This window comes from Bombina bombina, chromosome 1, assembly GCF_027579735.1.
Source record: "Bombina bombina isolate aBomBom1 chromosome 1, aBomBom1.pri, whole genome shotgun sequence".
Classification (NCBI taxonomy): domain Eukaryota; kingdom Metazoa; phylum Chordata; class Amphibia; order Anura; family Bombinatoridae; genus Bombina; species Bombina bombina.
Window position 1 is genome coordinate 1,101,480,801 of NC_069499.1, and position 13,561 is coordinate 1,101,494,361.

General features: G+C 44.0%; 1 protein-coding gene across 1 annotated transcript in view; it reads left to right on the forward strand.

Moving 5' to 3' along the window:
- Positions 1-13,561, forward strand: part of PHF20 (PHD finger protein 20) — a gene marked incomplete in the record, with an annotated part of 1,076,425 nt that overhangs the window by 414,871 nt on the left and 647,993 nt on the right. The window contains 2 exon segments of the mRNA XM_053696620.1: positions 13,202-13,450; positions 13,533-13,561. The exon segment at positions 13,533-13,561 is cut by the window's right edge and continues 169 nt beyond it. Of these exon segments, the coding sequence (XP_053552595.1) occupies positions 13,202-13,450; positions 13,533-13,561 (278 nt within the window).

Below are 13,561 nucleotides of genomic sequence, written 5' to 3' on the forward strand. Positions count from 1 at the left end.
CTTTACTGGTAAAGAAATTATCACCAGACAACGAGGGGGAAGTTATGCCGCCTAACTCTCCTCACGTGTCAGTATCTTCGCCTCCCGCTCAGGAGGTGCGTGAGATTGTGGCGCCAAGTACATCAAGGCCCTTACAAATCACTTTGCATGATATGGCTAATGTTATGAAAGAAGTATTATCTAATTTGCCTGAGTTAAGAGGTAGCTCTGGGTTTAGGACAGAGCGCGCCGATGACACGAGAGCCATGTCCGATACTGCGTCACAATTTGCAGAACATGAGGACGGAGAGCTTCATTCTGTGGGTGACGGATCTGATCCGGGGAGACCGGATTCGGAAATTTCAAATTTTAAGCTTGAGAACCTCCGTGTATTGCTAGGGGAGGTGTTAGCGGCTCTGAATGATTGCGACACTGTTGCAATCCCAGAGAAATTATGTAGGCTGGATAAATACTATGCGGTACCGGTGTGTACTGACGTTTTTCCTATACCTAAAAGGCTTACAGAGATTATTAGCAAGGAGTGGGATAGACCCGGTGTGCCCTTTTCCCCTCCTCCGATATTTAGAAAAATGTTCCCAATAGACGCCACCACACGAGACTTATGGCAGACGGTCCCTAAGGTGGAGGGAGCAGTTTCTACGTTAGCCAAGCGTACCACTATCCCGGTGGAGGATAGTTGTGCTTTCTCAGATCCAATGGATAAAAAATTAGGTTACCTTAAGAAAATGTTTGTTCAACAAGGTTTTATATTACAGCCCCTTGCATGCATTGCGCCCGTCACTGCTGCAGCGGCATTCTGGTTTGAGTCTCTGGAAGAGGCTATTCGCACAGCACCATTGGATGAGATTATGAACAAGCTTAAAGCCCTTAAGCTAGCTAATGCATTTGTTTCGGATGCCGTTGTGCATTTAACCAAACTAACGGCTATGGCTTAAATCCTGGTCAGCAGATGTAACTTCTAAATCTAAATTGCTTAATATTCCTTTCAAAGGGCAAACCTTATTCGGGCCTGGCTTGAAAGAAATTATTGCTGACATTACTGGTGGTAAGGGTCACACCCTTCCTCAGGACAGGGCCAAATCAAAGGCCAAACAGTCTAATTTTCATGCCTTTCGTAATTTCAAGGCAGGAGCAGCATCAACTTCCTCCGCTCCAAAACAGGAAGGGACTGCTACTCGTTACAGACAGGGTTGGAAAGGCAACCAGTCCTGGAACGAGGGCAAGCAGGCCAGAAAGCCTACTTCCGCCCCTAAGACAGCATGAAGAAAGGGCCCCCTATCCAGAAACGGATCTAGTGGGGGGCAGACTTTCTCTCTTCGCCCAGGCCTGGGCAAGAGATGTCCAGGATCCCTGGGCATTGGAGATAATATCTCAGGGATACCTTCTGGACTTCAAAACTTCTCCTCCATAAGGGAGATTTCATTTGTCAAGGTTTTCAACAAATCTAATAAAGAAAGAGGCATTTCTAAGATGTGTACAAGACCTCTTAGTAATGGGAGTGATCCACCCAGTTCCGCGGACGGAACAAGGGCAAGGTTTTTACTCAAATCTGTTTGTGGTTCCCAAAAAAGAGGGAACCTTCAGGCCAATCTTGGACCTGAAGATCTTAAACAAATTCCTAAGGGTTCCATCGTTCAAGATGGAAACTATTCGAACAATCCTACCCATGATCCAAGAGGGTCAATATATGACCACAGTGGACTTAAAGGATGCCTACCTTCACATACCGATTCACAAAGATCATTATCGGTACCTAAGGTTTGCCTTTCTAGACAGGCATTACCAGTTTGTAGCTCTTCCCTTCGGGTTGGCTACGGCCCCAAGAATTTTTACAAAGGTTCTGGGATCGCTTCTGGCGGTACTAAGACCGCGAGGCATATCGGTGGCTCCGTACCTAGACGACATTCTGATACAAGCGTCAAGTTTTCAAAATGCAAAGTCTCATACAGAGATAGTTCTGGCATTTCTGAGGTCGCATGGGTGGAAAGTGAACATGGAAAAGAGTTCTCTGTTACCACTCACAAGGGTTCCCTTTCTAGGGACTCTTATAGATTCTGTAGAGATGAAGATTTACCTGACGGAGTCCAGGTTATCAAAAATCCTAAATGCTTGCCGTGTCCTTCATTTCATTCCATTCCAAGCCCATCAGTAGCTCAGTGCATGGAAGTAATCGGCTTAATGGTCGCGGCAATGGACATAGTGCCATTTGCGCGCCTGCATCTCAGACCACTGCAACTATGCATGCTAAGTCAGTTGAATGGGGATTACTCAGATCTGTCCCCTTTACTAAATCTGGACCAGGAGACCAGAGATTCTCTTCTCTGGTGGTTGTCGCGGGTTCATCTGTCCAAAGGAATGACTTTTCGCAGACCAGATTGGACGATAGTAACAACAGATGCCAGCCTACTAGGCTGGGGTGCAGTCTGGAACTCCCTGAAGGCTCAGGGATTGTGGACTCAGGAGGAGAAACTCCTCCCAATAAACATTCTGGAGTTAAGAGCAATATTCAATGCTCTTCTAGCTTGGCCTCAGTTAGCAACACTGAGGTTCATCAGATTTCAGTCGGACAACATCACGACTGTGGCTTACATCAATCATCAAGGGGGAACCAGGAGTTCCCTAGCGATGTTGGAAGTCTCGAAGATAATTCGCTGGGCAGAGTCTCACTCTTGTCATCTGTCAGCGATCTACATCCCAGACGTGTAGAACTGGGAGGCGGATTTTCTAAGTCGCCAGACCTTTCATCCGGGGGAGTGGGAACTTCACCCGGAGGTGTTTGCTCAACTGATTCTTCGTTGGGGCGAACCGGAGCTGGATCTCATGGCATCTCGCCAGAACGCCAAGCTTCCTTGTTACGGATCCAGGTCCAGGGACCCGGGAGCGGTGCTGGTAGATGCACTAGCAGCCCCTTGGGTTCTCAACATGGCTTATGTGTTTCCACCATTTCCGTTGTTACCTCGACTGATTGCCAGGATCAAACAGGAGAGAGCATCAGTGATTCTGATAGCGCCTGCGTGGCCACGCAGGACCTGGTATGCAGACCTAGTGGACATGTCGTCCTGTCCGCCATGGTCTCTGCCTCTGAGGCAGGACCTTCTAATTCAGGGTCCTTTCAACCATCCAAGCCTAATTTCTCTGAGGCTGACTGTATGGAGATTGAACGCTTGATTCTATCAAAGGGTGGTTTTTCGGAGTCGGTAATTGATACATTAATACAGGCTCGGAAACCTGTTACCATAAAAATTTACCATAAGATATGGCGTAAATATTTATATTGGTGTGAATCCAAGAGTTACTCATGGAGTAAGGTTAGGATTCCTAGGATATTGTCTTTTCTACAAGACGGTTTAGAAAAGGGTTTATCTGCTAGTTCGTTAAAGGGACAGATTTCTGCTCTGTCTATTCTTTTACACAAACGTCTGGCAGAGAATCCAGACGTCCAGGCTTTTTGTCAGGCTTTGGCTAGGATTAAGCCTGTGTTTAAAACTGTTGCTCCTCCGTGGAGCTTAAACTTGGTTCTTAAAGTTCTTCAGGGAGTTCCGTTTGAACCCCTTCATTCCATTGATATTAAGCTTTTATCTTGGAAAGTTCTGTTTTTGATGGCTATTTCCTCGGCTCAAAGAGTCTCTTGAGTTATCTGCCTTGCATTGCGATTCTCCTTATCTGATTTTTCATTCAGACAAGGTAGTTCTGCGTACTAAACCTGGGTTTTTACCTAAGGTTGTTTCTAACAGGAATATCAATCAAGAGATTGTTGTTCCATCATTATGTCCTAATCCTTCCTCAAAGAAGGAACGTCTTTTGCATAATCTGGACGTAGTCCGTGCCCTGAAGTTCTACTTACAGGCAACTAAAGATTTTCGGCAAACTTCTTCTCTGTTTGTCGTTTATTCTGGTCAGAGGAGAGGTCAAAAGGCTTCGGCAACCCCTCTCTCCTTTTGGCTTCGTACCATAATACGTTTAGCCTATGAGACTGCTGGACAGCAGCCTCCTGAAAGAATTATAGCTCATTCCACTAGAGCTGTGGCTTCCACCTGGGCCTTTAAAAATGAGGCCTCTGTTGAACAGATTTGCAAGGCTGCAACTTGGTCTTCACTTCATACCTTTTCAAAATTTTACAAATTTGACACTTTTGCTTTTTCGGAGGCTGTTTTTGGGAGAAAGGTTCTACAGGCAGTAGTTCCTTCTGTTTAATGTTCCTGCCTTGTCCCTCCCATCATCCGTGTACTTTAGCTTTGGTATTGGTATCCCATAAGTAATGGATGACCCGTGGACTGAACACACTTAATAAGAGAAAACATTTATGCTTACCTGATAAATTTATTTATCTTGTAGTGTGTTCAGTCCACGGCCCGCCCTGTCTTTTTTTGAGGCAGTTCTAAATTTTAATTAAAACTCCAGTCACCACTGCACCCTATAGTTTTTTCCTTTCTCGTCTTGTTTCGGTCGAATGACTGGATATAACATGTGAGGGGAGGAGCTATATAGCAGCTCTGCTTGGGTGATCCTCTTGCAACTTCCTGTTGGGAAGGAGAATATATCCCATAAGTAATGGATGACCCGTGGACTGAACACACTACAAGAGAAATAAATTTATCAGGTAAGCATAAATTATGTTTTTGAGTATATTTTGGATATATAAGCATTAAATCCAGTTCTATTTCATTTATAGAATTCCATCAAAACACATTACTGGGAATACCTGCACTAGACTAGAAGTAAAACTGGAATCCTTCCTTGTCCCTTTATATGTGTCTATAATATGAATACGGATGGTATGACACCATTATATTAACTCAAAATATGCACAAACATTATGATACAGATATGTAATGCAGTACAAATTTATGGGCACAACACAAGACCATGTTGTCTGAGTATAATGGGTAAAAACAACTAGTGATTGGCTAATACCATCACACCCTTCTGACGTATATGTAGTTAATATTTGGGAAGTCCATATGACACAGCCGCATTCTTATTGGCAGCCGCGGTCACATGGTTGGGACATACCTCCTCCCGGATTGTCCGACGCTTCTACAAATGAGCACTAACGAGGTCAATCGTCAAGGCGTTTGCACTGCTTCTCCACTATACACTTTGTACAATTGTTGGCCTTAATGTAATCCGGGGTTACATGTAATAACTATTAAGGATAACTACTAAGGGTGGTGATGGGGAGTAAGCGGTAGTTGATATATATCAACATAACGGTGATACCGAGTGTACCGTGCACCTGACCGGGGGTGTTCGGTCCTTCCATTTTCCTATCACACCTACCACATGTAACACAAAATGGTTATTATATATGCTCTAATTATATTTATTCCTAAACGTGATTGATAATGGGTTTATTTCCCCATGAGTATAAGGAAAACCTTATATTCTAGTGTATTTTTCTTCATAAATGGAAAGAGTCCACAGCTGCATTCATTACTTTTGGGAATTCAGAACCTGGCCACCAGGAGGAGACAAAGACACCCCAGCCAAAGGCTTAAATACCCCTCCCACTTCCCTCATCCCCCAGTTATTCTTTGCCTTTCGTCCCAGGAGGTTGGCAGAGAAGTGTCAGAAGTTTTAGATTAGTCTCTTATGGAGGGTAGTACTCTTCGGAATGGGACTGGAGTTTTAAAGGGACAGTCAACACCAGAGTTTTTGTTGTTTTAAAAGATAGATAATTCCTTAATTACCAATTCCCCAGTTTTGCATAACCAACAGTTATAATTATACACGTTTTACCTCTGTAATTACCTTGTATCTAAGCCTCAGCAGATTGCCCCCTTATTTCATTTTTTTACAGAGTTGCATTTTAGCCAATCAGAGCTGTCTCCATGGTAAATTCACTTGCATGAGCTCAATGTTATCTATATGAAACACGTGAACTAATGCCCTCTAGTGGTGAAAAATGATCAAAATGCATTTAGATTAGAGGCGGCCTTTAATGGTCTAAGAAATTAGCACATGAACCTCCTAGGTTTAGCTTTTAACTAAGAATACCAAGAGAACACAGCAAAATTGGTGATAAAAGTAAATGGGAAAGTTGTTTAAAATTACATGCCCTATTTGAAACATGAGTTTTTTTTTGGACTTGACCGTCTATTTAAGTAGTCCTGTCAGCCTTTCAGTGAAAGCATGCATGAAAGTTAGAGTCTGGAGATGCAGGGAGAGTCTTTCTGCGAAACCATCCCGACTCCTTAACAGCTCCACAAGCAATCGGCGTTGACGAGTTTTGCTGCTTGCTTCTCTCAAGTCCATGGCAGAAGCTATGTTACGATCTGTCACACTTGAAGGGCCGTGTTCCTGTTCCACAGCGTAGATTCCGGTAAGATCGTTTCATTTTACTTTCTTCATCAAATATTCTGTATTTCAGATGTTTTTCCGAGGGGCTACCGCCTTGCGGGACTAACTTATAACACAGGGTCTCAGTGAGGCTCCTTTTGTATCGGAATCAATGGTTAATATCTCCTGAGGGTTTTTTTTTGGTGTGTCTTTCATTCATTGCAATTTGGACTTAGCGCCTATATCTGTTGAGGAATGCAAACTTTGTTTGAATGCCCAAGTTGAACCACCCATGCCTTTTTATAGTTCTTGTCTCGAAAGAACTTTATTGTACAAAGATTGATTCTGAGCCACCATTCTCTCAAGTGGATGCTGTTTAGGCTATGTCACAACCTTCTCCACAAGTGTCCCAAACTGTGCCATCAGCTCATGCAGTGCCCTGCGCTTCCTCACTATCTCTATTAAAAATTGAAATTGCGGTGTCTGTGGAGCTAGCATCCATCCCTAAGCTGCAAGGGAAGCGTAAGAGGAAGATTTTTGAATCAGACAGTAAGGTATCTGATCCGACTCAGGCTAACCAGGTTGCTTTTTCGCATAAGTCGGAAGAGGAGGATACTTCGGTAGCCTCTGAGGGTGAACTCTCAGATTCTGATGTTTTTGTGTAATTCCTTCTTCTGATGCTGAAGTGGTTTCTTTCAGATTCAATCTTGAGCACCTCCGTGTTTTGTTAAGAGATTTTAGCTGCCTTGTATGACTCCGATACGCCTATCCTTGTCAATCCTATAAAATCTAGTAAATTAAATAGATAATTTAATGTTCCCTCTCCTTCTGGGGAGGTGTTTCCAGTGGCAGACCGTGCCACGGAGATTATTACCCGGGAATGGGAGAGGCCAGGAATACCATTTTCACCCTCCCCTATCTTTAGGAAGGTGTTCCCGGTAGCTGGCGATTTCAAAGGTGGAAGGGGCGATTTCCACTTTGGCTATGAGAACTACCTTCTCTATTGAGGATAGTTGTTCTTTCCAGGATCCTATGGATAAAAAGCTGGAGGCCTTTCTAAAGATGTATACTCATCAGGGATTACAATGTCAACTGGCGGTGTGCATTGCTACAGTAACCAGCGCGGCAGCATATTGGTTTGACGCTTTGTCTGAGTCCTTACAAGCTGAAACTCCACTGGAAGAGATTCAGGATAGTATAAAGGCTCTAAAGTTAGCGAAGTCCTTTATCACTGACGCTTCTTTGCAGGTCATTAAGTTGGGGGCCAAAATATCTGGCTTTGCAATCTTAGCGTGCAGAGCGCTATGGCTTAAATCTTGGTCTGCTGATGTTTCTTCTAAAGCTTAACTTTTGACAATCCCTTACAAGGGAAAGACCTTATTCGGACCGGCATTGGCAGAACTTATTTCCGATATGGGTGGTAAAGGATTCTTTCTGCCTCAAGACAAGAAGATCAAATTGAAGGGACGACAGACTATTTTTTTTTTTCTTTCGTAACTTCATAGGTAAGTCTTCCCCTTCCAAACAGGAACAATCCAAGCCCTCTTGGAAGCCTGGTCAGTCTTGGAATAAGGGGAAGCAATCCTAGAAGCCCGCAACTGAATCCAAGTCAGCATGAAGGGTTTGCCCCCGAACCGGGATCGGATCAGATAGGGGGCAGACTCTCTCAGTTTGCGCAGGCTTGGGAACAGGATGTCCCAGACACTTGGGCAGTGGACATATTTTCCCAGGGGTACAAGTTAGAGTTCAAATCTCTTTCTACCAGGGGCAGGTTCCACCTCTCAAGATTATCTGTAGACCAGATAAAAAGAGAGGCGTTCTTGAACTGTGTACAGAACCTTTCCCTCTTGCGAGTGATCGTTCCTGTTCCAAGTTTGGATCAGGGTCTTGGATTTTATTCAAACCTGTTTGTGGTTCCCAAAAAAGAGCGAACTTTCAGGCCCATTCTAGATCTAAAGTTACTAAACAGGTTCCTCAAAGTGCCGTCCTTCAAGATGGAGAATATCCGCTCCATTCTGCCCTTAATTCAAGAGGGGCAATTCATGACAACCATAGATCTGAAGGATGCGTACCTACATGTTCCCATTCACAGGGATTATCACAAATATCTGAGGTTTTCCTATCTAGATAAACCATTTTCAATTTGTAGCGCTTCCATTTGTCCTTGCCACAGCTCCCATAATTTTTTTCAAAGGTCCTGGGAGCTCTATTGGCAGTAATTCGGGCTTGGGGCATTGCTGTGGTGCCTTATCTGGACAACATTCTGGTTCAGGCGCCATCCTTTCAACTAGAAATTTCTCATATGAAGGTCTTGTTGGCGTTCCTTCATTGGAAAATCAATCTGGAGAAAACTTCTCTTGTTCCGGCTGCAAGAGTGATTTGCTTGCTAAACGTACTACTATACCTCTTGAGGATAGCTCTTCGTTCAGAGAGCCGATGGATAAGAAAATGAAAACCTTTCTGAGAAAGATGTTTCAACCGGTAGCTGCAGTTGCCGCGGTTGTCAGAGTAGCTACCTACTGGTGCGACTTTGTCGGAACTCATTGAGGTGAAGTCTCCCTTCTAGGATATTCAAGACTGAATTAAAGCTCTGAGAATTGTTAATTCTTTTATCTGTGATGCGAACATGCAAATTATTCGCCTAAATGCAAAGGCCTCTGGCTTTGCGGTCCTAGCCCGCCGGGTGTTCTGGTTGAAGTCTTGGTCTGCGGAAATGACTTCTAAGTCCAGACTCCTTTCTTTTCCCTTCAAAGGAAAGATTTTATTTGGTCCAGGCCTGGACTCCATTATTTCTACGGTTACCGGAGGCAAGGGTGCTTTCCTACCGCAAGATAAGAACAAGTCTAAGGGATGACAATCTTATAATTTTGTTCTGACAAATCCCAACAACAATCCTCCTCCAAGCCAGAGCAACGCAATAGTACTGGGTAGCCGGCTCAGTCATGGAATAAATCCAAGCAGAATAAGAAGCCTGCCGAAAACAAATCCGCAAGAAGGGGCGGACCCCGATCCGGGATCGGATCGTGTAGGGGCAAAGTGTCTTTTTCCAGACTCCTGGTTCAAGGATGTACAGGATTCGTTGGTCCTGGAGGTGGTATTGCAGGGATACAAGATAGGCTTCAAATTTTATCCGCCAAGAGGCAGATTCCTTCTCTCAAATCTATCTACCAGACCAGAAAAGAGGGATGCCTTTCTAGGGTGCGTTCAGTATCTATCCTCCTCAGGAGTTGTTGTCCCGGTGCCTATCGAAGAAAGAGGTTTGTGGGGTTTATTCAAACCTTTTCGTGGTCCCAAAGGAGGAGGGAACTTTCGGCCCAATTCTGGACCTAAAGTGCTTAAACAAATTTCTCAGTGTCTTTTCCTTCAAGATGGACACGATAAGGTCCATCCTTCCTTTAATTCAGGAAGGCCAGTTTATGAGGGATGCTTACCTTCATGTTCCAATCCACAGGGAACACTTTGTTATTGATGTTTACATTCCTGGACCAGCACTTCCAGTTCATTGCCCTTCTGTTTGGCCTAGCTACTGCTCCAATAATCTTTACAAAGGTTTATGGGGCTCTTCTAGCCGTTGCCAGAACTCAGGGTATTAAAGTAGCCCCATACTTGGACGATATTCTGGTGCAAGCATCATCCTTTCATCTTGCGGAAGAATTCTCGGTGTCCCTTCTCAGCCTTCTTCGATCACATGGATAGAAGATAAACTTGAAGAGTTCTTATCCCAAGTACCAGGGTTGAATTCCTGGGTACTACAATAGACTCCATATCCATGAGGATATTTCTAACAGACCAGAGATGTTGCAAGCTAACTTCGGCTTGTCTTGCCCTCCGGACCTCCTTGAGTCCCTCTGTGGCTCAGTGTATGGAGGTGATTGGTCTCATGGTGTCCTGCATGGACATCAATCCTTTTGCCAGGTTATGTCTCAGACCTTTACAACTGTGCATACTCATTCAGATCTGTCTCAACAGATTGTATTAGAGAGTCGGTCAAGAGAATCGCTCTCTTGGTGGCTCTGTCCAGATCATCTCTCCCGCGGGACATGCTTCTTTAGACCATCCTGGGAGATTGTGGCTACGGACGCAAGCCTATCCGGATGGGGAGCTGTTTGGGGTGCCAGGAAGGCACAAGGGTTGTGAACTCAGGAGTCGCCCTCCCTCCCGATAAATATTTTGGAACTACGGGCAATCTTCAAGGCCTTGAAGTCTTGGCCACTTCTGGGTTTGTCCCAGTTTATCAGATTCCAATCAGACAATATAACCTCGGTCACTTACATCAGCCATCAGGGGGGAATGAGAAGCTCCTTGGCGATGAAGCAAATATCTCAGATTCTGGAGTGGGCAAAGGACCACAGCTGTTTGCTGTTAGCCTTCCACATTACGGGTGTGGACAACTGGGAGGTGGTTTTTCTCAGCAGGTAATCGTTCCATCCAGGGGAATGGTCTCTCCATCCCGAGGTGTTTGTAGAGATATGCAGCAAGTGGGGGACGCCGGAGATAGATCTCAAGGTGTCCTGTCTCAATACCAACCTATGCAGGTATGGGTCGACGTTGAGGGATCCCCAAGCAGATCTAATAGATGCACTAGTAGTGCCCTGGAGGTTCAAACTCATATCTTTTTCCTCCATTACCGCTTCTTCCTCGAGTGGTGGCACGCATCAAGTAGGAGTGGGTTTCAGTATTCCTGATTTCTCTATCGTGGCAGAGGACGTGGTTCGCGGATCTAATGGGGGATGTTCTCCTCTCCTCCGTGGAAGTTACCTTGTCGCAGAGACCTGCTGATACAAGGTCCATTTGTTCATCAAAATCTAGATTCTCTGAGGCTGACTGCGTGGAGGTTGAACACAGTCTGTCGAGAGGTTTCTCTGAGAGTGTCATTGATACTCTTATTCAAGCTCGTAAACCAGTTACTCTGCATATCTACCACAAGGTGTGGAGGACCTACTTATTCTGGTGTAAAGAGCGAGGTTTTTCCTGGCACAGAGTTAAGAATGCCAGGATCTTATCTTTTCTCCAGGATGGGCTGGAGAAGGGCCTTTCTGTTAGTTACCTGAGGGGACAGGTTTCAGCCTGTCTGTTTTATTGCACAAGAGACTGACTGAGCTTCCAGACGTGCAGTCATTTGTTAATGCTCTGATTAGGATGAGACCTGTGTTTAGATCTGGGGCTCCTCCTTGGAGCCTAAATCTTTTTCTTCGGGTTTTGCAACAGGTTCCATTTGAGCCTCTGCATTCCGTTGACATTAAATTGTTATCTTGGAAGGTTCTCTTTTTATTTTCTATTGCCTCTGTGCACAGAGTTTCTGAGATCTCTGCTTTGCAATGTGAGCCCCCTTATCTGATTTTTCATGCAGATAAGGCAGTTTTACCTACTAAATTAGGGTTTCTTCCTAAGGTTGTCTCAGATCGCAACATCCATAAGGAGTTTGTGGTTCCTTCCTTGTGTTCTAATCCTTCTTCATCGAAGGAACGCTTACTTCACAATTTAGATGTGGTTCAGGCCTTGAAGTTCTAGCTTCAGGCTACTAAGGAGTTTAGACAGTCTTCCTCTTTGTTTGTTGTCTATTCAGGGTAGCGTAAGGGGCAGAAGGCTACTTCGACTTCCCTATCTTTTTGGTTAAGGAGTGTCATCCGCTTAGCTTACGAGACAGTGGGACATTGACGTCCTGAGAGAATACCGGCTCATTCCACTAGAGCATTGGCTTCCTCTTGGGCTTTTATGAACCAGGCCACTATGGATCAGATTTGTAAGGCGGCTACCTGGTCCTCGCATACTTTTAAATGATTTGTTAAGTTTGATGGTTTTGCTTCGGCTGAAGCAGCTTTCGGGTGAAAAGCTTTGCAGGCTGTGGTGCCCTCAGAATAGGGTCCGCCTCTTCCTTTTTGTTTCCTCCCGTTATTCATTGTGTCCTCTGGAGCTTGGGTATAGTTTTCCCAACAGTAAGGAATGAAGCCGTGGACTCTCCCTATCTTAGGAAGGAAAACATAATTTATGCTTACAAGATAAATTCCTTTTCTTTCTGATAGGGGGAATCCACGGCCCTCGCCTGTTTTTTATGGTCTATGGGTGGTTCCCTATTATTTATTTTATTCTTCTGGCACCATTTATACCCTAATGTTTCTCCTACTTTTCCTTGTTCCCTCTGTCTTTGGCTGGTGTGTATTTGCCTCCTCCTGGTGGCCAGGTGTTGTATTTCTCAACAGTAAGGAATGAGGCAGTGGACTCTCCCTATCCGGAAGGATAAGAATTTATCTGGTAAGCATAAATTACGTTTTTATATTATCCTTCCCTCTATAGTTACTTGTGGACTTTCATATCTTGTGTATTATATCCCATACATAACAGCTTGTGGATGCTCGCCAACTATATGAAAGAAAACATAATTTATGTAAGAACTTACCTGATAAATTCATTTATTTCTTGGTGGTGATAGTCCACGAGGTCACAACCATTTGTGGGTTATATTTTTTAATTAAATGCACATCATTTTTTTTTCTGTTCCTCATTTTTTGGCTTTTACTCCAACACCTCGTCACTTGGCTATACGTTAAACCGAGTTGTGTGAGGTGGGCGGGGTATTTATAGGCTTTTGAGGTTTGGAAACTTTGCCTCCTCCTGGTAGTTATGTATATCCCATACGTAACAGCTTGTGGACTCTCGCCACCATGAAAAATTAATTAATCCGGTAAGTTCTTACACAAATTGTTTTTCCTTATGCTCTACTTTGTTGGGATATTTCAATGTTCTGTTTATGGTGTCTGCCTCCTCAGGGTGGCCTGGTGAAGTATTTCCTATGGGTTATGAATGTTTTTGTGGACCCTCACTGCCAAGAAGAAAATGAATTGATTGGTTAAGCATAAATTTTATTTTTCTAATCAACTGAAACCTTTAGGCTCTCCAAATAGTTGTTTTTGTTTTCTTTAAGGTGCAACTGTGAAGGTTGAGAATGGGGTGTCAAGTGAAGAGCTGCATTCCAATACAGAGAGTATGTTTGAGAAGGAGAATGGCAGAAGATCATCAAGGATGTCCTCATGTGAGAATGAGGACAATCTTCCCGTCATTGATGGAATTCCAGTGACACCTGCTGATAAGGAGGAATCCTCTCTAGAAGATATCTCTGTTTCCCAGAAAGCTGATGATGTGCAAAAGATTTCATCTACTGAAAAAGCTGAAGGTGCAGTATTTATCAGTGTACCTGTTATTTCTTAAATAAAGTAATTTCAATTAATGCTAGTTTCTTTTATAATCTTTTTAAGAAGTTGGTAATGAAAGCAAACCAAAAGCA